The 20,806-nt window shown below is 42.0% G+C and overlaps 1 protein-coding gene across 2 annotated transcripts in view; it reads right to left on the minus strand.

Moving 5' to 3' along the window:
• Positions 1-20,806, minus strand: part of TLK2 (tousled like kinase 2) — a 1,564,653-nt gene that overhangs the window by 580,213 nt on the left and 963,634 nt on the right. For both annotated transcript variants that reach the window (XM_078645098.1, XM_078645097.1), the window contains one exon: positions 691-788. In XM_078645098.1, the coding sequence (XP_078501224.1) occupies positions 691-788 (98 nt within the window). The remainder of the gene's footprint in view (positions 1-690; positions 789-20,806) is intronic.

Below are 20,806 nucleotides of genomic sequence, written 5' to 3' on the forward strand. Positions count from 1 at the left end.
TCCTTTTTGTATTCTTGAAACCTATTTTCATGTCCCAAATTCACACTAATTTGATATGTAGGTTCTATGCTCACTTGGGACACCATGCACGTTTCTTGATTAATTTGATTTATATAAACAGCTTATATTTGGAAGTGCCTTGTTGTATATGGTTTCTTTTCCCTCTCCGTCTTTACCCATGAATCCTGCCATTGAGCTAACTACTACCATATATTACACACAATATCCACAGGAACCACTGTTCCTCATAATATAATAGATACCCTGGTTCCATGTGAGTAGGGTGGCCCTAGTTTTCCTATACACAATGTATTCTACAAGGGTCACTCTGCACCACTCTAGGTAACCTCCAAGACCCTCCTCCTGCAATTCAATGGTTTACTGGAGCATCACCTGTTCATCAGCATGATGGCACAGAGGGTACTTTGTCTGTCGGGTCACAGCAACCTGTGCATCTCGCTGCCCCACAAAGACAATGCTGAGAGCAGGAGTTGGACTGCATGAGTCCGGGTGCACACTTGCTCCTGCCCTTCACTATGACCACACCAGTGATATTTTATGAATTAGATTAAGCTTATCTTCTGCCCTCCCTAAAGTTTATCTTCGACCCTCCCCATCATTAGCTCTGCAGTCCATGCTAAAACCTGCTTTAATTCCCTATCCTCATTTCTACAATATTGAAATGCTTACTGTGAATTGTCTTCATTGTGGATCCTTTTCAGTTCTCGGATGTGTAGATTTCTAACCCTCTCCAGCCGCTCAAGCTCTGCCTGTATCTCAGCTTCTTCCTGCAACAGACAGAATCAAAAGCATCAGAGTATGTTTTGTGGTACTACTTCAATGATGTCAATGATTAAAGAAACATTCCAATTCTGCTCATGATTAAAAGGTTTATAACTGGGCTGAAATCTATGCTGCATACAATGGTTGCAAACACAACAGTGATGGACAGAATGTGGATCAATGTCACACATTCACCCCAGTCCAAAGATCTGGACCCAAATCCATCGTTTTTCCACTCCACACCACCCTGGGTTAGAGAATGGCGATATGCAAATCAGCGCTGACCCTGTGCCCCATGGGAACAGTCCAGTCCGAACTACAAAAGCCATGTCCTTCCCAGAACGGAAACAAGCATCCGAGGACCGGCCCGGTTTCGAGGTAACACCTCTCATCAGCCCGGCCAGCTTGATTCCAGTGGTGTGGAGTGCCTGGGACTCACGTCTGAGCATCCCCAGTACACTTAGAGCGGTAATTGCAAACACAACAGTGATGGACAGAATGTGGATCAATGTCACACATTCACCCCAGTCCAAAGATCTGGGCCCAAATCCATCGTTTTTCCACTCCACACCACCCTGGGTTAGACAATGGCGATATGCAAATCAGCGCTGACCCTGTGCCCCATGGGAACAGTCTAGCTAGCCGGGCTGAAGAGAGGTGTTACCTCGAAACCGGGCCGGTCCTCGGATGCTTGTTTCCGTTCTGGGAAGGACATGGCTTTTGTAGTTCGGACTGGACTGTTCCCATGGGGCACAGGGTCAGCGCTGATTTGCATATCGCCATTGTCTAACCCAGGGTGGTGTGGAGTGGAAAAACGATGGATTTGGGCCCAGATCTTTGGACTGGGGTGAATGTGTGACATTGATCCACATTCTGTCCATCATTGTTGTGTTTGCATACAATGCTTAACACACAAATGGGAATGATAATGAAAGCACTTCTTTCACTAAATCCTCAAAGGCAACAAGCGGTTTTGAAGAAAACAATGTTAAAGGTGTACCTGTTATATGAAGTATAACGAGATGTGTGCACTTTTAGGCCCAGTCACTCGTCAATCAAAAAAATCTACAATACAATGTATTTTTTTCTAAAGATAAACTGGACTCTACCTTGAAGGTACTACACATATGATTGACCTTTGTGCCTAAACAATGATAAGGTTTGTATAGACAAATTTATTAGCAGATTATGCAAGTAGGCATTTTTCCCAAATAAAGAACACGAGAAACAAGCCTTTAAACCACAAAATTAGTCAATCAATAACAAACAAAGCCATTCAGTTTTAAGAACAGGAAGCAATGAAATATCTTGAGAATATCTAATTTCCAAACACTACAGTCAATAACATGTCCATTCAGCAAAAATGGATGATACAATCCTTGGAAACAGATCAAACATTAATACTGAAAAGGCTAGAGGAATTGAGAGTATAGGTTAACAATGGTACAGCCTAAAAAAAATCTGCAGTGTTTAGAAGCAAATCATTATTCATTCCTTGACTACAATTACACTATTTAGCAACAGGAAACGGTCCGGTGTCTGGTATTAACGACTCTAGATGAATGGATTATTGAAACTCCAATCTCAATTTTCATGTAGTGAATATGCGAAAATTCCTGTATGTGTTTGCATAAGATCCACAAGAGTATTACTGAGACACCTCTAATCCCAACTATATTTGGGAACAAGCAGTTATTTTTTATTTTATTTTTTTATTTAAATCTTTATTTCGGCAAAAGTAGCCATAAAAGACACATAAATATACATACACGAATTGAAAGAGTTTAAATTCCAATTAACAATTCATAAAAAACATGCATAAGCATTTTTTCATTAAAAAAGGGTCAACAAAAATATATCATTTAGCATGATTGAATTTAGCAGCAGAAATGCACACTGAGTGTACCTCTTTGGACAATGTATCATAATTGCTCAGAGCATTTGACCCAATTTTTTTCGAATAAAAAAAACTGAAGTTAAAAACCTGCTAATACTGAACACAATAAACTGGTCAGAATTTGTTTTAACAATCCTATATGCAGTATGACAACTTCTAGTTCCTAGGAGAGCACACATGGGTTTTAGCCATTTTTTCCGTGCTTTTGTGTAAGCGTTACATACAAAAAGCATGTGAATTTCATTCTCCAGACAGGAAACAGAGCACATAGGACATATTCTGCTGTTGCCAGTTATACATTCAGCATTTTTCTTTGCCCATCGCTCAAGGTTAGAAGTTAACATAAGAATCCCGTATCTAAATTTCAGGTAAAGGGTCTTAGCCACAGAAGGCTCAATTTCATCCAGAAATGTTTCAAAACTAGGTTCAGTTTTAAACAATAAAAATTCATTGATTAAAGTACCAGTTCTACTCTCATATACAACCTTGTTATTCATATAGGACCAAAAAACTCTCTTCACCATGGTTTTTGCATATGGTGGCAGGTTCTCCGGGTGTTCCCAAAAGGAATGCAACCCCAGCAGTCTAAACCATTTTTTTACGTGCCCATACCATGGGATGGAATTAAAAGTGTCGAGGTTTAGTACCTCTTTGAGACAGTTCCTATAATCCAACAATTCTGGGGTGGACCAAACTCTAATCCAGAACATCAAGGGTCTTAGAATTGTAAAATGATCAGTTCGTTTAAAATTTAGGTCAAATTGTAGTGGGATTAAGGGGGTGCTAGTAGGAACTCTTACAATAGATCTCATGAATTTATTGTCCATACCTTGGAAACACTCTCTGGCCCAGGGACCCCATATTTCAGCCCCATATAGAGTGGCAGATTGGATTTTAAATTTGAACAGTTCAAGAGCAGGTGTAGCACTCTTGCTTACACTAGCATTCAATTTACTCATGATGGGTTTTACATTTTGAGCATATACCACCCTACTCTTCTCAAGTTGGGCCTTCCATGTTAACTTTGAGTCAATTACCACCCCCAAGTAAGAAAAGTTGTCAACGACCCCAAGCGTTTGTCCATTAAGAGTTAAAATCCCTCTATCTGGTCTGCTAGGGTTTAATGCCATACATTTAGTTTTGCTAGTGTTTATTTCCAGGCCTTTTTTTTCACAGTAACCACTGAATGAGTTTAAGAGTATCTGGAGACCCCTCTTAGTCTGGGAGATGAGGATGGTATCATCTGCGAAGAGCAGCGCAGGCACTCTCTCTCCATTCAGCTGGGGTGAATCGTTGTTACAGGCATTTAAATATTCAGGAATATCATTAACAAATATGGAAAATAGAGTGGGGGCCAGGACACAACCCTGGCGAACACCGCGCTCGATTGGAATATCGCGTGACAGTTCGCCATTTGGTCCCCATCTAATGTTGGCATGGTTTCTAGCATGTAATTCAATTATCTGGCTTAACAAGCACCCTGGCATCCCGGCTTTGTTTAAGGAACTCCAGAGCAATTTTCTAGGAACGAGATCAAATGCAGCTCTAAGATCAACAAACGCTACATACAAATGACCCTTCCTAACATGTACGTACTTCCAGTAAATACAACAGAATCTGAAGACCTGGTCTAGTGTACTGATCTTGGACCTAAAGCCTGCCTGAAATTTAGTAAATATTTTTGACTCCTCCAGCCAATCATTCATTCTATATAATAAGTGTTTGGCATAGAGTTTCTGCAGGGTGTCCATTAAGCTGATAGGTCTATAATTAGAGGGATCAAATTTACTACCCTTTTTAAAAATTAGCACAACTTCTGCTGCGCGCCAGCTTTCAGGAAAAGAGCAATCAATAGATAAAACATTAAATAAATAATTAATATAAGGAGCCCAGACTTCGGTTGCATGTTTGTAAAGGTCACCAGGTATTTTGTCCGGGCCTGGGGCTTTACTGCTTTTTAGGTCGTTAATTGCCTTCGTGGTTTCTTCCAAGGTGAAATCAAGGCATTCAGGGGGGGGAGGTGACCAAGTGGCCTCAGCAGGTGCACTATCATATTTTTTGTACAGGGATGTGAAGTGATTTACCCATGTTAGTTCATCCAAAAAAGTATCATTAACTGCTCTTCCTGCATGCCCCCCATTAGCAACCAACCTCCAAAATCCGACATTGTCATTTGTTTTAGCAGCAGCCAGCATATCTGCCCAAAGAAGCTCTTCCCATGCTTTTTTGGAGTCCTTCAAGACGCGCTTGTATTCTTCCCTTGCAAGTTTGACATCCAATTTAGAGCCCTCTCTTATTGTAGTTAGAAGCCTCCTTTTAGCCAACTTACAAGAACGATTGAACCAAAGCTTCCCATGGCAGCCCATCCTTATATTTTGCTGGTTCTTCTTTGGCATTTTAGACATGTGAATCCTGAGTTTGTCAAAGAAGATTTTATGCAATTCAACAAAATATGCATAGTTCTCAGATAGGAGGGGAGTATCGACCATGGGGCTAAAGGTTGAATCAAGGAGAGAATAAACAGCTGCAAGAGTTGTGCCATCTGATAATAAATGCGGCCATTTTAGAGCACGTCTGTTATTATTAACGTGAACAGATTCGCATGGAACATCTGCGACTTCGGTAGGCATAGAATCAATAAACATACGTGCTTCAATGTGCAGTTCCAGGGGAAAATGATCACTCTCAACCCTGTTAGATACTCTGAAGTCCATCATAAAGTGCCAAATGCTTAGTGATACAAGAATAAAGTCAAGCCTACTTACAGATTTTACAAAGGTTGGTTGTTTAGATAGGTCAGATGGAAGACGGCCATTGCAAGCTCGAAGACCATGTTCAACTGTTAGTCTTAGAATTTGAGCGGCCAACGTAGTGCACTTGACGTGTATAGCAGTCTCGAGCTGAGGGATATTATAGGCAAGATCTTCATCCTCAAGAGCCTCAGTAATGCCAAGGATCGGTTCGTAATTACAATTCAAGTCACCCCCCAATATTACTGGAACATCACCGACTACGGTTTTAAGGAATGAATCCAAATTTTCCAGCGTGGGTGAAACCCTAGAGTGACCTATGGGTCTATTATAGATGTTAATAATATAATATTGGTGCCCTGTTGCAGTTGTGATCTTTAAGGCTAGTATATCCGGACTTCCTGTATCTATACTTTCAGCCTTTATAGATAGAGTAATTTTAATCCAGACGATAAGACCCCCCGACGGTCTTCCCCTCTCTGATTGAGTTGCCATTTTATCGAAAGTTTTAAAACCCATCCTATGTGGGGTTTCCATGGCCCATGTTTCCTGCAAAAGGCAGATTTCACCAGAATCGATGTAATCCGCCCAATCAGGGTCCTTTAAGTTCTTCCCAACTCCAGCAATGTTCCAGGATAAAAATTTCAGTTCTGGAATTGATGGTTTATTTAAAGGGTCACAGTTAGCTGTGGGCACAAATAGGGATGGTATAGCAGTAGTAGTTGAGTGTATGTTGTTTATTTTGTTCTCATCATTGGATTCCACTGCCCTTATTATTCGAGTAGGAATTTCACCATGACATTCTATTGGCATGGCTGAAGCTCCTTCAGAGCTAACTTGGTTATAAGGATTAGTTGTCCCTAATCTGTGACGATCCTGCCCCACTCCCAGTGTGCAATACAAATCATAGAGCATAGGAATACAGTTAGGCATGGTTTCCAGTCAGTCCACCGCGTCCAAACAACTAAACCTATTGAACGTTGGGACCCCAGACCACGCATTAAGCTCTACTTGTCTGGCTGTGTTTGGTACATAACCATGAAACAGATTAGGGGCGTTCCAACCAGGACCTTGCTTTTGAATTCTGGGAGGAGGAGGGTAAAAAAAAGAAAGTGGTCTAGCTGTAATAGGGAATGTATCTCCATAAGACTTCCATGCACAGATTTGTTCCGCACTATGCGGTTCCTCAAACGACACAACTATACAGTCCCCCTGAACTGACTTAGTCATTTGTCCAACCCATGGAACCCTGCGTACCATCAGGATTTTGCTTCTCATGTGATTTGGAATCGGTTTATGTGAATTTAACCAGTAAATCACCTTATTTTTCAGTGAAGCAAAATTCTCTTCATTGTGGTTTTGTAATTCGGGGACACCAGTGAGGACTATAACAAATGGACTAGCATCTGGTGGCAAATCAATATATCCTCCCCTAAAATTATTTTTGGGGTACACTATCTGATGGTTATTTGAGTCGGTTCTATTTATCCGGGACCTATCGTGCACAGGTTTCTTAGAGACCTGGTGGGATCTGGTTATCTCCACTGGCTTCTGGGGAGCAGAAGATTTAGTGGCCAGGGAATTAGTTGTGGAGGCATTTGCTGGCTGTGGTTTATTACTTTGAGCAGTCCCAGAAGGCTGGGATGCAGTGTTGTTTGCCATTGGCCCATTCAAAACTGTAGAAGTAGGTGCTGGTTGGATGGTGGCTTTCATGTTAGAATTTTTATTTTTGGCTACCCCTTCTTTTTGTTTTAGAACGCTAAAAGGATTAGTATTTGGAGTAGCAGCCACTGGTAAAGTTTGAACGTGTATGGGCCCATCATTATCATTGCCATTAAGGCTTATACTCGCTAACGTGATAACCCTCTTCTCTACTTCAAGTAGTTGATTTTCAATACCAGCTAACCTGACTTCTAGTGGCCTCAACAATACTTTAAGCGTTTCCCACACTATTTTCAAAAATTCTTCCCTGTCCCCTTGTGTAGAATGCCTAGATATAGAGATATTCGCACCCTCTTCTATTTGGGTATCCGTGCTTTGTACTGGGTTGGACAGCCATATATTGTCCGTGGTACGTTGGACAATAGGGGCAGTGGGATCAGTCCCTGTATTTGTGCAAGTGGTCGGCTGTTCAAAACCCCCCGAGAGGGTTTGATTTGATGCTACCTTGGCCTTCTTTCTAGCATAGACTGAAAGGTGTTTACGTTTACGTTTTGGTGATGGTTTAGCATTATCACAAGTAACATTTAAACCAGTTCCCCCCAGTACTAGAACCCCCTGGTTGGATTCAATAGAGGGTTCAGGGGGTAAGGTGTTTTCTAGAACTGAGCTATCAATTGGATCATTGCTACTTACTTCTGAGATGTCAGCAGAAGCTACCCCCTCCTTAGTAGAGTGGATTTCGGCCAAGGTGATTATGGGAACAGGGCCAGTAACCCGCTCCGGCGTTTTGGAGTTCGCAATATGACCCAGGGAAGATTTCTTTTTCAGTGCCAGTTCTATTGACAATTTCCTAGCAGACTCCAGCTCTAAAGAAACTCTGTGCTGGAGTTTAGTGATCTCATTATCTATCGACAGGCTTGTCCGTGTGATAAAAGCATCAAGTGTCCCAGTAACCTTTTTGCCATTTTTTGCGGCTTGGCTTCGTGTTGCTCGAACAGACATGTTGCAGGAATCTAATGTTTCCCTTAAAAAAAAAAAAAAAAAAAAAAAAAAAAAAAATTAAAAAAAAAAAAAAAAAAAAAAAAAATATGTAGACAAGTTTTGCTACGTGTTGAATGAACCACAACCAAGGGGAATGGCCCGGTCCGGTCTTATTCGGTCTGGAACGGCCTGAAACGGCCCAGTCTTTGCCCCGTCTTCGCCCACGCTGCGTCCCGCGCTGCGGGAGTTATCAGATCTTAAATAGGGGCGTAAAGGGCGGGGGGCGGGCCGGCAGGGAGAGCGGACCGGAACGGTCTTGCAGGGACATCTGGGTATTGAAGTCCCCGCACGCTCGCAGCCCCGCTGGTCACACACGCCCAGACCCGCCTGTTAGCCTCTCAGCACCCGGACTCCTCTCCACGCTATTTCAGCCCCGCCACACACAGCGAAGCGGCACCCGCGAAGCGGGTGCGGCAAGATGTAAAAAGAAGCGCTGCTGTGGCGCGCTGGTGATTGTGCTGTCCTCCTGTAGAAAGAAGCGCTGCAGTGGCGCGCTGGTGATTGTGCTGTCCTCCTGTAAAAAGAAGCGCTGCAGTGGCGCGCTGGTAATTGTGCTGTCCTCCGTTGGTGCAACTCTGTAGCAAGGTAAAAGATTTGTTACATAAGCAAAAATTGTTGACTATTACTAGAAGCAATATTTACAATTTATATATATTTATTAGAAGACCCCAAACATTTTTTGAGTGTATTCAAAGCTAATGGTTTGCAATCGGGAAATATACTGTTCATAATAATATGTACCAAATTTATAAGAGACCATACTACACATGGAAGGAATAAAAATTATTAAGTGAAGCACCCTGAGTTCCAATGGCCTTTTGAATTAATACTTCAGCTCAATAATTGACCACGTTTTCATAATTATTTCAACTTTGAGGGTAAATATTACGTTCACAGTGTACTCCTCAAATAGGCAACAGTCTGGCAAGGAGTATGTCAAAAAAGGGTTGCCTTTATTAGAGAATTAACACAATCTGGAAAATCGATAAGAAAAAACATTTCAAAGTGGCGTTGTTACAGGTCTTTTGTTTATGGTGTAGTACAGACAAAAATGAAACCAGATACTCATCCATAAGAATGGATTTGAGCTCAAATCTCTACCACATTCACATGCAGTGTATTAAACGGTCATATAGTGATTGGGTCGGTTAATGTTTCTATTTTACAAACGTTTAGATTTGGCTTATGTGATCGACAGAAAAAGATTTAAGAAGCACTACTGACAGAGGGACTTTGGTTCTGTCCAAATATTGGTTCCCTTGAGTACCGTTGCTGCTTGAACAGAAGCTGTATGCTTACCCTGAAAAACAGTGCTTGTATTACACTTCATGTGTTGCAGGAAAGCTTATGCTCAGTACAGAAGGGTTGAGTTAGTTACATTGACAAGCCATTAATCAAGGCTAGAGGCCAGATCTGTTTGTTCTAAAAAGTTACGACAAATGCAGTAAGCATGAATTGCTTACTGAGAAAAGCACATTGTACAGCCAATAGTTATTTAAAGGTGGACTATCATTAGCATAACATTCATTTGTAAAGAGCAAATTCACTTTTTGTGTTATACTGGCGCTGAATAACTAGAGTATTTTTGCTACCAAACACAATGGTACTTGTTTTATTGACCTAGGAAGGCTGAAAGGCTAAGTGGACCCACTGAGATTTCAACTTGTGGCCATAAGGTTACAAACAGGTTTCTGGAGTGGATGCATTAGTCCAATGAATCACCAAATCAGGCTTCAATATACGGTTTTAAAGCTTTTAGAAAGTTATTTTGCTACATGGAACCACACAGATTGTCAGGATAGCAAAAGGTTTTGGGGTTAGGTACCGCCGTGACAAATCCTTGGTGTAGAGGATTTACACTTTGAGAATCCTTGTTATTCCAATTTAGGAAGAGTTGTATACTGTTAAGCCAAATATGTGAGTGCTTGTATTTAACATTTGTCTTGTGGGAAAACTTATGCTCAATACAGCAAGACTGAGTTAAGTATGGTGGTAAGCCACTCATCAAGCTATAGGCCTGATCAGTTTATTATGAAATGTAACGTCAATGTCAGAGTGGTCTGACTTATTTGCAAAAAGCATACGTTAAAGCAAATAGGCCTTTAAGGGTGAATTGTGATCCACGGTGTCAAAGCTTATAAGTACAAGTTACTTACCTTCGGTAACGATGTATCTGGTAAACAGGATTCTAGCCGCAGATTCCTTAATGTAAAATTATTCTCAGGCGTGAGACTGGATCCGGAAAACATTTTGCTACAACATCCCTGCGTGCCGAGGTGACAGCACGACGTGACTCCACTTTGAGTCGTCCGCGTTTGTGACGTCAGCGAGGATACATAAGTCCCACCCCTGCGCGCCTACGTCAGTTTTCTTCAGAGAACTTTTCCGCGCCACAACGCAGAGCCATCACAACAAAAACTGTGAGAATACTGGAACAGTGTGCGAAAAAACTCAGCTAACAGAAAGGGAAGAAACGAATGCTGTGGAACCGCACCATCCAGAACAGTGCCTCGCACTATGGCACCAAAAGTCATGGAAGGAATGAGCAGAGCACAGCTACTGCAGGCAAGCCTGCAAACAAATACGACAGCCACCTAGGGGGCAGAAAGCATGTAGCATGTGAAAAAGTGCACAGCAGACGAAGAAGTCTGCAACCACAGCCCAGAACAGAGAAGGGCATCAAGGCCAGAACGGAAGAGGAACGACAATTCACCCCCAGACAACACCAGCATCTCCTAAAACAGCTAAGGGTCGAGACCCGGCCAAGGGACCTCAACCCTCAGGACTGCAAATGGCGGGACTTGGCGCCGACCGCGGAGGGAGGACAGGGCCTTGGAGTCAAACTGAAGGACCTACCAGCCGGAGAGCCACGCCCTAGGGGCCGCGGCGAGAGACTATGTCAGACAAAACCAGTGGCACCTTGCCACCGAGGTAGGGGACGGACGCTGGGATGACACTGACCTGGACAAGCGCACCGACAGCAACTTCATCCGGTGCTCCCGCCGTGATTTAGGCTTAAGGTGCTGGTAGGCGTCGCAACTCTTCGAATCATGGCGCTCACCCAGGTACCACATGCAAATCTGGTGAGGGTCCGTCGCCGACATGGGACGTACACAGGAGATACACGTCTTGTGGCCCGAAGGCATTCGCACACTGTTCCACTTAACGCTAAAAGCGTGAAAAGAATAGAAAGCCTTAAAACAGGCCAGGACATAAACCGAATCCACGTTGCATGCAGAAAAGAGAAAAAACTGACATAGGCGCGCCGGGGTGGGCCTTATGTATCCTCGCTGACGTCACGGACGTCAGGGCGGAGTCACGTGGTGCCGTCCCCCCCGGCGCGCAGGGATGCTGTGGGAAAAGGTTTTCTGGATCCAGTCTCACGCCTGGGGATAATTCTACGTTAAGGAATCTGCGGCTAATAGTCTCTATCAGATACAGGTATTCTGCTTCAAGGAATCTCACAGATTGCCAGAAGATGTAAGGGTTTAGGCGTTATTTATCCTGTGACAAAACCATGGGTAGATGATTTGTACACTGAGAATCCTTGTTATGCCATGTTAGGAATGGTTGCATATTCTGTCAAATGCATTTGTGAACACATTTGAATTGTATGACTGTATAACAGGAGATGCCATGAGGTAAACTGTATGTGCAATACAGGAGGCCTCAGTTGGTTATGGTGGCAAGCCAGTGACAAAGGCTATCAGCTTGGTTGGGTCACTGGAAAAAGTTTCTGACATAGGTCAAGTGTCCAATCTCATTTCTGAAAACTTGCAACAGACACAGTAGGGCTGACTGCATTGCAAACATCATGTTAAAGACTGTAGGGCCTTAAGGGGTGGATTTTCATTAATGGTTATAGACAGGAATGCCATTGCATATAATCTCACAGAACATTAAAATAGCTATAGATTTTGATAGGTACTTCTTTCTGGGGGAAGAAGATCTGCACTGTGATAGGGCAACCGATTAGTACATTTATGCCATTTCCCTATGAATAATAGCATTTTTCCCTATTGCATGTGCACAGGTGCATGAAAACAATCTATGGGCTGGTGGCCAGTACTTTAGTTTTCATTTTTTTCCTTTTATGAGTCAATTTAATATATCTTTCCTTCTCCAACTTTTTAAGGATCCTTCAGCTCTCTATACAGTCCTACAAGGATTCTTGCTTGCTGCAACCCGTGTGATGTTCGGAGGATGTCTGATTGAGATTTGTTGAGCAACTATAACAAAGGATATGCTCAATTCAAATCTTTGTAAACAATGGTGGGACAAGCCGCGGAGTTAGAAACAGTGGATATACCAAAAGATTTGTGCCCCACTCTTGCTACTCATCTAACAGCACATGGATTCCCACTAACTGGGAAGAAATCACATTTTTGGTCAGAACAGATCTGATATGTACCAATTACGTATGTCTGTGGAAAGAAATAGAAGCTGCAGAAGGCCAGTTCATATGTTTTTCAGTTACAAATTCTCCAGCATGTTACGACACAAACATTCATTGAAGTGCTGTAAACATACATAGAACACATGACATTGTTCTAAAGACATGCAAAACAGGCAGTGCATTTAGAACACCTCTCTTTATCACGACACACATAGCCCCTATTTACTACATAGACAGCTCGCCAGAAAGCGTTTGACAGCCCACTAGAAACATTAGGGAAATGCTGACAGAAGTGATAGCCATTTTCTCACTTCATTTATTTTAAAGACACAATCTTTGTATGAATGGGAGATTTAAATATCTGGACTGAGAACCAAGAAACAGCTGATCTCACAAACCATGACTTTCACTTGTTTTTTTACCAGCTAGTCTCTTCTCCCAAACATCAAGCATGCCATATCAGACGTCACACTTAAGACATGTTGGTTAGGGACCCCCTAAGTAATTCTTCTGCCCTGAACTGATCCCTCATTAACATCTTTTGGTGCTAATTCCTAACTGTTTAATCAATTAGGTTACTGAGACAGCCACAATGCTCTGAAGGAAATGGTTGAAAAACTCCACTGATAAGCTCCCACTATCCACCTCAGTCTAGCCTCCCGTAACACAGGATATTATATATTCTGCTATCTGATTCAACAAATGGATAACATCATCACTGTAAGTAGTAGCTCCCATGGACTGGTGGCACCTTCGGTGGCAACCGCTGCACTCTCCAATCCAATGTCTGCACTCCCCAATTACTTGAATTATAAGGATCGTAACTGTAAGATCAAACATCTATCCATCTAAGTAAGAACTATATTACTAAGATCTCACTCCCTATTTGAATCAAGAATTAGTACTAGAAAAACTAGAACGGAGGAAAACAGTGATCCTAATCAATCAATCTATTAACTTAAGGTGCTACAGTGACCTTGAAGCAATAGATTGACTACCACAAGTTTGGAACTGGTATCCTGTAGTGAGTGGTTCAATACAATCACTGGGTCTGGCACATGGCGTCTTACAACCTGTTAAACAATCTGTAATGTATACCCCAGGGGAAGGTCACAGGACCAAGGGTATTAAACCAAATGATAGTGAGCCACCAGTAAGGTTAATGCATTTTATTGATACTGGTCCCCGACAAGAAGTTCTCACAGATTCTATAAATAATTATGACAATCCTGACATTTTAACATCACATTTATTCCATGTCAAATAAAGATGGTGTCTTGGAATTTAGCTGGGCTTACAAGGAAATTGCAAGAACCGGATTGGCAGATTCATATTGATTCCTTTGACATCTGCCTCTTCCAAGAAACCTGGGCAAGAGAACGTTTATTTAAAGCTGGTTATAGAACATTCAGCTTAGAGGCGCGACAATCAGTTAGAGGAAGACCATCTGGAGGCCTCTTTGTATGGATAAAAAATAATATCAATGCATCTGTAGTGACCATTCCTACTGCCACTGATGATATTTTGGGACTTAGTTTTAAATTTCCGAACAAGTACCGGATATATAAAAATATATATATCCGAGAGAATCCTCGAAGGAATCAGTAATAAACACCCAGCTAGAGGAAGCTCTCGACACAATACAACCTAAAGAGCTTATTATACTTGGAGGTGACTTCAATTGTTGTTATGAGCCATTGCAGGGAGTAAATATGGTTATTGAACAAGATCTTGCTATGGGCATCCCCTTACTGGAGACAGAGGAAATGGTGAGACTTTCAGCCTCAACCTTACAAATAATTTTACCATTGAATATGGATTTAGATCATGCAACGGCAGAACGCCTTTAGACCTCAACTACCTTCTCAAGAGGGGCATCATCTTCCCGCAAAGACTATATTATGAGTCATTGGGACCTGTCCAAGATTTTAAGGTGGATAGCAGCAGAAGAGAAAGTGACCACTTCCCCTTGTGCTTAGACCTTGTAGGGAAACTTTTTCTACTGCATTCCCCGTCCCAAATAGACAGGGATATAGAGGTGATACAGCCTCAGTATTCTAACAAAAGGAGAGCTGTGAAATGGCCATCCATTCAGGGTAAGTTCGAACCCTGACACATGTGTACAATATCTTCGCTGACCTAGTATCTTACTTTATGGAGGAGCGATCTAGTGGCCTGACTATAACTCAGATCCATAAAATGCTGATTGAGAGCATAAAGCCTCATTTAACTAAATCAGTGCCTACGAACATTAAACATAACATCATTCCAGGGCAATCGAACCTATGGTTTGACGCGGAATACGCTCTTGCTAAGAAAAACGTAGTCAAGGCCCTGGAAACTAAAAATACCACTCTGATTAGGCAACTGAGGGACTCATATAAAAAAAAACAGAAGGTCGCACGTAGAAAGTGGGAAGATGAGAGCTGGGAAGAACTGTTAACAGCTACCAAGAGGGTCGACCAGCTCTTGATGTGGCAGATTATTGCAAATGGCACCAAGGCAAATGTTCCTGTTCAAGATTATAATTTGGATCCTAAGTCCTGGTATAACCATTTTGCCCACCTATACGCTCTCCCTGTCCAATCAACCGATGTTTCTTTAGCTAATATTGACATCGTTTTATTATCTAACCAAGCTATACCACTCCAATTCAGTATGGCAGATACATTAAAAGCAATAGGGACTATAAAACCCTCTAAAGCACCGGGACCTGATAAGATCCCGGGTGACTTATTTAAACACAAGATAGATGTTTGGGCCCCTTATATCAATCTCCTCTGAAATGAAATTACTAGAGGCCAACCCATCCCGACTCATGGAAGGGAGCGGAGATCGTCCCAATTTAAATGAAAGGCTGTAGGGACGATCCTGCTAACAATAGACCCATTAGCCTGTTAGATATATTACAAAAGGTCTATGCAAAACAGATCCTGGACAGGCTAAATGAGCGGATCATAGATGACAACGTGCTCTCCCCATGTCAAGCTGGTTTTAGAAAGAAAATCAGCACCATAGATCAGGTCTTTAGATTAATAATTATATCATGGAAATACACTCGGTTAAGACGTGGAAATCTATATGTAGCTATTATAGACTTAAAGGCTGCATTTGATTCCATGCCTAGAGACCTACTATTGATAAATCTACTCCAGCAAGGGGGTGCGAGCAACATTGTAGTCCAGCTAGTTAGGCTCCATTAGAACACATATGCGAAAGTGCGGTGGGGGAAAGGAGTAGAATTGACGGAAGAGATTCCAGTAAAAAGGGGTGTGCGCCAGGGCTGTGTCCTGGCGCCAACCCTATTTCTCTTGTACGTCAATGATATGATAGAGGCCCTCAAAAATGCCAATCATGATTCCCCGAAATTGGGAGGTGAACATATATGTGCATTAACCTTTGCTGATGACACCATCCTGTTATCTCAGACATTTAAGGGTCTCCAAAACCTCTTAAACTCATTGGATGTGTACTGCAGGCGAAAGGGGCTGGAAATAAATCCACTGAAAACTAAATATATGACTATCAGACCCCATAAATGCTTCAAAAACAAACTGCAGTTAAATGGAGTAACTTTGGAGCGTGTTCCAAATTTTTTATATCTTGGGGTAACTGTTGACTCCAAATTATCATGGAATCCTCAGATTAGGAAATCCTAATCGATTCCTATACAAAATGCAGCTCCGATTATAAAAAAGCTTTTCTCCACCACGTCTAAAGCTATTACTCCTGCACGCCAAATTTACAAATTTAGGGTTCAAGCAGCCGCTCTATATGGCTCGGAGTTATGGGGGGGGGGAGGGGTGGCCCTCTTACCACTCATGTTAGGGGAAAGTAAAATTATGAGGAGGTTCACTGCCCAACCACAGAATACACCTGTGATCCCCCTTATGCTGGACTTGGGCACTAGGCGGATCGAGCATAGGGCTATTTGGAGGACCCTCTCGTACTGGATCAGAATATGGACCACAGAGGAATTGTTAACATATACACAGGCTTTAAGAGAATTGATCGCCCTTGAAACTTTTGTTACCTTTCCATGGTTGGTCCATATTTGTAGATGGTTTTTGGAACTGGGCTTGACCAGGTTTTGGCAACACCATCAACTACTCACCCCCGAATCCAAGCAGGAATGTAAAACCATTTTTTGGAATTACATTGAGCAGAGTACCACATTAAATTATAATCAAGGCCCGCTCATAATCCAGTTTCTTAGTTTTAAAACAAGCCCCTGTTTTGAACTCTTCCTAGATGAGATTGAGCCCTTACTTGCTAAAGTGCTGTATCTAAAATTCAGATACAATACGTTGCAAGTTAAGGCGTTGACATCTAGATGGGGGGAAAAAGGATGGTGAGAATAATGATTCTATATGCAACCTCTGCTCTCTAGGAAAAGTAGAGGATCTAGCCCATGTACTATTTTTTTGTCCGTTATATGATATACCAAGGGTAGGAATTTGTGCATCAGGAAATACATTAAAATGTTACACATTTTAAAGACAGACACCTCTAAGTGGATTGTCTTTAGAACGAGTAGATTCTTACTGGCAGCAAACTTTATTAGATTAAAGCGAGGCTTGAAGTTTTAATATAAACAATGGAAAAAGGATAATACTCGGCTCTATGACTCTACATAAAGATTGTCACTTCTTATTTTAGTATTTATTTATAATGCCAATGAAATATTTTTGTTTTCGATTGTTAAATTAATTATTAATGGCATATTTGTGTGTGGCATTCGCACTTTATATAATCAAAATGTCGTTATTGTTTCTGAAATTATTATTTACGTTTGACTTGGAGTAGTAATTGCCGAGTATTATGCGCTACACAAAACTTCGCACATGCTGCTAAAACTATAAAATTGCACCTTAGACGTTGTAATGATAGGCACTATGCACTTTAACAAATCTAATGTATATGCTGCTAAAAATTGTAAAATTGCACTTTAGATATTGCTTGTCAACTGAAATGAAGATGGATTATTGCTTTTTACATACTTTTTAAACGGAAATTTAATGTTTTAAATTCTTTGATGATTCTGTGAATCGAATAAATATGCTTATATATATATTATTGTTAGTATTGATCTATTGCAAAAATATTTTAAGATATCGTTCACTCTTCAGTGAAAGTTTTCCAGACTGTAATAAATGGGCCTTTTGTATCTCTGGTACAGTTTAAATCTTCTGGTGCATGACAAGACAGAAACAACAAGCTCAGGCAAAGCCAATAGATCTCATCTATGCTCTACAGCATTGAATTTGCTGTGCACTATGGCTTAAAAAAAAAAAGTACGCAATGACAGGCCCACAATATTTTGTCTGTCAGTCATGTGCATGTATTTTACACGCATCCAGGAGCCTACAAAACCCAGGTTTATTTTCTTCTTTTTATTTGCTGGTGCACAATAGAGGAATAAACATACAAATCAAAAAAAGTAGCACAAAAGAGTTTTTAATAAAAACGTAGCACAATACTGCTTAAAAAAAAACGATGAGCAGTTTGCGGGAGCTGGTTGGGGGATGAAGCAACATGGCGGGCGGGGAGTGAAGCAGTATGAGCGGGAGAACACAAAGGCAAAGGGAGAAACACATTGATGAAAGAGATCAACATGGATCACAGGGAGGAGCACACAGGTGAGAGTGCAAATCAAGTGCAGGGGGGGGCAGACAAATGCATGGGCTAGAGAGCTATTTGGTATGGGGGGGCGTGGGAAAGGATAACACAGATGGCCACCGGAAACACATGCACTTTTACATGGAGCGCGTAACCAAAGACAAAAAAGTAGCTCCACGAAAGAAAGCAGACAAAGCATAGAAGCTAGACAATCAAAAGATAGGACAAACAAAGGATGAACAAACTTAAACAAGGAAAGCCACCCGGTAGAAAAGCAAGAAAGAAAACAAGTTACTTACCTGTAACTACGGTTATCCAGTATTGGTATCTTTCATAGATTCACATGCCTGAATCAATCCCCGTCGTCGAGGCGGGAGTCCCACGGTAAAAATATATACAATAGCAGTGCCTAAAAATTCTTGTAGTAGGCTGGAAAAGCCTAAAGGCCTAACTAGGCCTCAAAACTTAGCAGCCTATCTACATCATTATGTAAAAAGACCTGATATAGTAGCCTCAGCCAATCAGCTGTCCTCACCCTCTAGAACCTTCCCAGCCCAGGCAGTTCTCCTCAGATTTTCCCAGCACAAGTGAGAATGAGTATCCATAAAACAGAACTGCCATGCCGGGGAGGAGGGTGGGTGCATGTGAATCTATGAAAGATACCAATACTGGATAACCGTAGTTACTGGTAAGTAACTTGTTTTCTTACCCAGTATTGGGGTATCTTTCATCGATTCACATGCCTGAATCAGAGTAGCAAGCAGTGACATCATGTCTGTCGTTAGAGGAAGGTGGGAGACAAAATAAACCATATACATCCCCACACAACCAGGAAGGTAATAGAGCACAAACTTGTTGACATAACATATGCATCAAAACCTTCATAAGTACATTATATACATTACAGCATTTAAAAACGCTAAAACATCATAATGAAACATATGCTCAAAATAGGCAAATGAAGAAGAAAAGACTGTAAAAAGTCTAACCTTAGTGAAGAAGATGCTGCAGCACCGCTTCTCCAACTGCTGTATCATCATGAACTGCCGACTGCAAACAGTAATGTTTGGTAAAAGTGTGCACACTTTTCCACGTAGCAGTTCGGCAAATGTTCTCCAGCGTCACTCCAGCGAAAAGGGCCGTTGACGCTGACATTGTTCTGGTGGAATGCGCTTTGACCTTTCTTGTTAAAGGTTTGTTGGCTTTGTCATGACAGAAGACAATCGTAGAAGACAACCATCTAGCTATAGTTGCCTTTGTTACAGCTTGACCCAAGGTGGCTTGACCATAAGCAACAAAAAGTTGATCAGATTTGCGGATGTCCTTTGTTTTTTGAAGATAAAACTTCAGGCACCGTTTCACATCCAGAGAATGTAAAACCTTCTCCGCTGAAGTCCTAGGATCCGGGAATTTTTTTTTGAGTTTTACCGGTTGATTGATGTGGAATTGAGTTGGTACTTTTGGAATGAATCTTGGGTTAGTCCTAAGTGTCACAAAGTCTTTAGAGAATTGTAAGAAAGGCAGTGTAACAGTGAAGGCCTGTATCTCACTGACTCTGCGGGCTGAAGTGAGAGCCAGTAAGATAGCCACTTTCCAAGTTAGAAACTTTAGATCCGCCCTATGAATAGGTTCAAAAGGTCTTTTTAGAAGTTGAGAAAGAACAATATTAAGATCCCACTCAGGAGGAGGGGGACGAACTGGTGGAAAAGCTCGGAATAGCCCCTTAAGGAATTGTTTGATTAAAGATGAGGAACATAAGGATGGTTTGTTGGAACTCTTCCTGAACCTGGATATCGTCGCCAGATGCACCTTAATGGACGAAAAAACCAGGCCAGCCCTAGCTAAAGAGAGCAGATATGGAAGGATGGCTTCCGGAGGAGCTTGAAGTGGATGAACATTATTCTCTTCACACCATGAGCAGAATCGTTTCCACTTAAAACGATAGGTCTTGATGGTACTTTGAGCACGGGCTTGCGATAAGATCGCCCTGCAGTCTGAGGAGATGTTAAGATCCTTGAACTCTAGGAAATCAGGAGCCAAGCGTGCAAGTGCAGTGATTGAGGATCCGGATGTTGGATCTGGCCTCCCTCCCTTGTTAACATCGACACTGTCGGTTTGAGACGAAGTGGAGGCTGCTGAGATAGTAGAAGGAGCTCCTGAAACCAAAACTGCCGTGGCCAACGGGGAGCAATGAGGATGAGAGTGCAATGTTCCCTCTTCATCTTTTGCAATACCTTCGGAATGAGCGGAATCGGAGGATAAGCGTACGCAAAGATTCCGGACCATCTCATCAAAAGGGCATTTCCCCTGGACTTCGGTTGAGGAAACCTGCTGGCATAAAACATGCATTTGCTGTTCTGCTGCGTGGCGAACAAATCCAGCGTTGGTGTTCCCCAAGTTTGAAAGATCCTTTCTACTTGATGTTGTTCGAGCTCCCATTCGTGACAGCTCGTGAAAGCTCTGCTGAGGTTGTCGGCGAGAGAGTTCTGGACGCCTTGCACATGTTCTGCTCTGAGGGATATGCCGTGGCGTATGGCCCATTCCCACATCTCCTGAGCCTCTAGCGACAGGGTGAGAGATTTCGTTCCTCCCTGTTTGTTGATATAGTACATGCTGGTGGTATTGTCCGTACGCACCAGCACGGACGAATTCGCAATC

Source organism: Lissotriton helveticus, chromosome 5_1, assembly GCF_964261635.1.
Source record: "Lissotriton helveticus chromosome 5_1, aLisHel1.1, whole genome shotgun sequence".
In the NCBI taxonomy this organism is placed as follows: domain Eukaryota; kingdom Metazoa; phylum Chordata; class Amphibia; order Caudata; family Salamandridae; genus Lissotriton; species Lissotriton helveticus.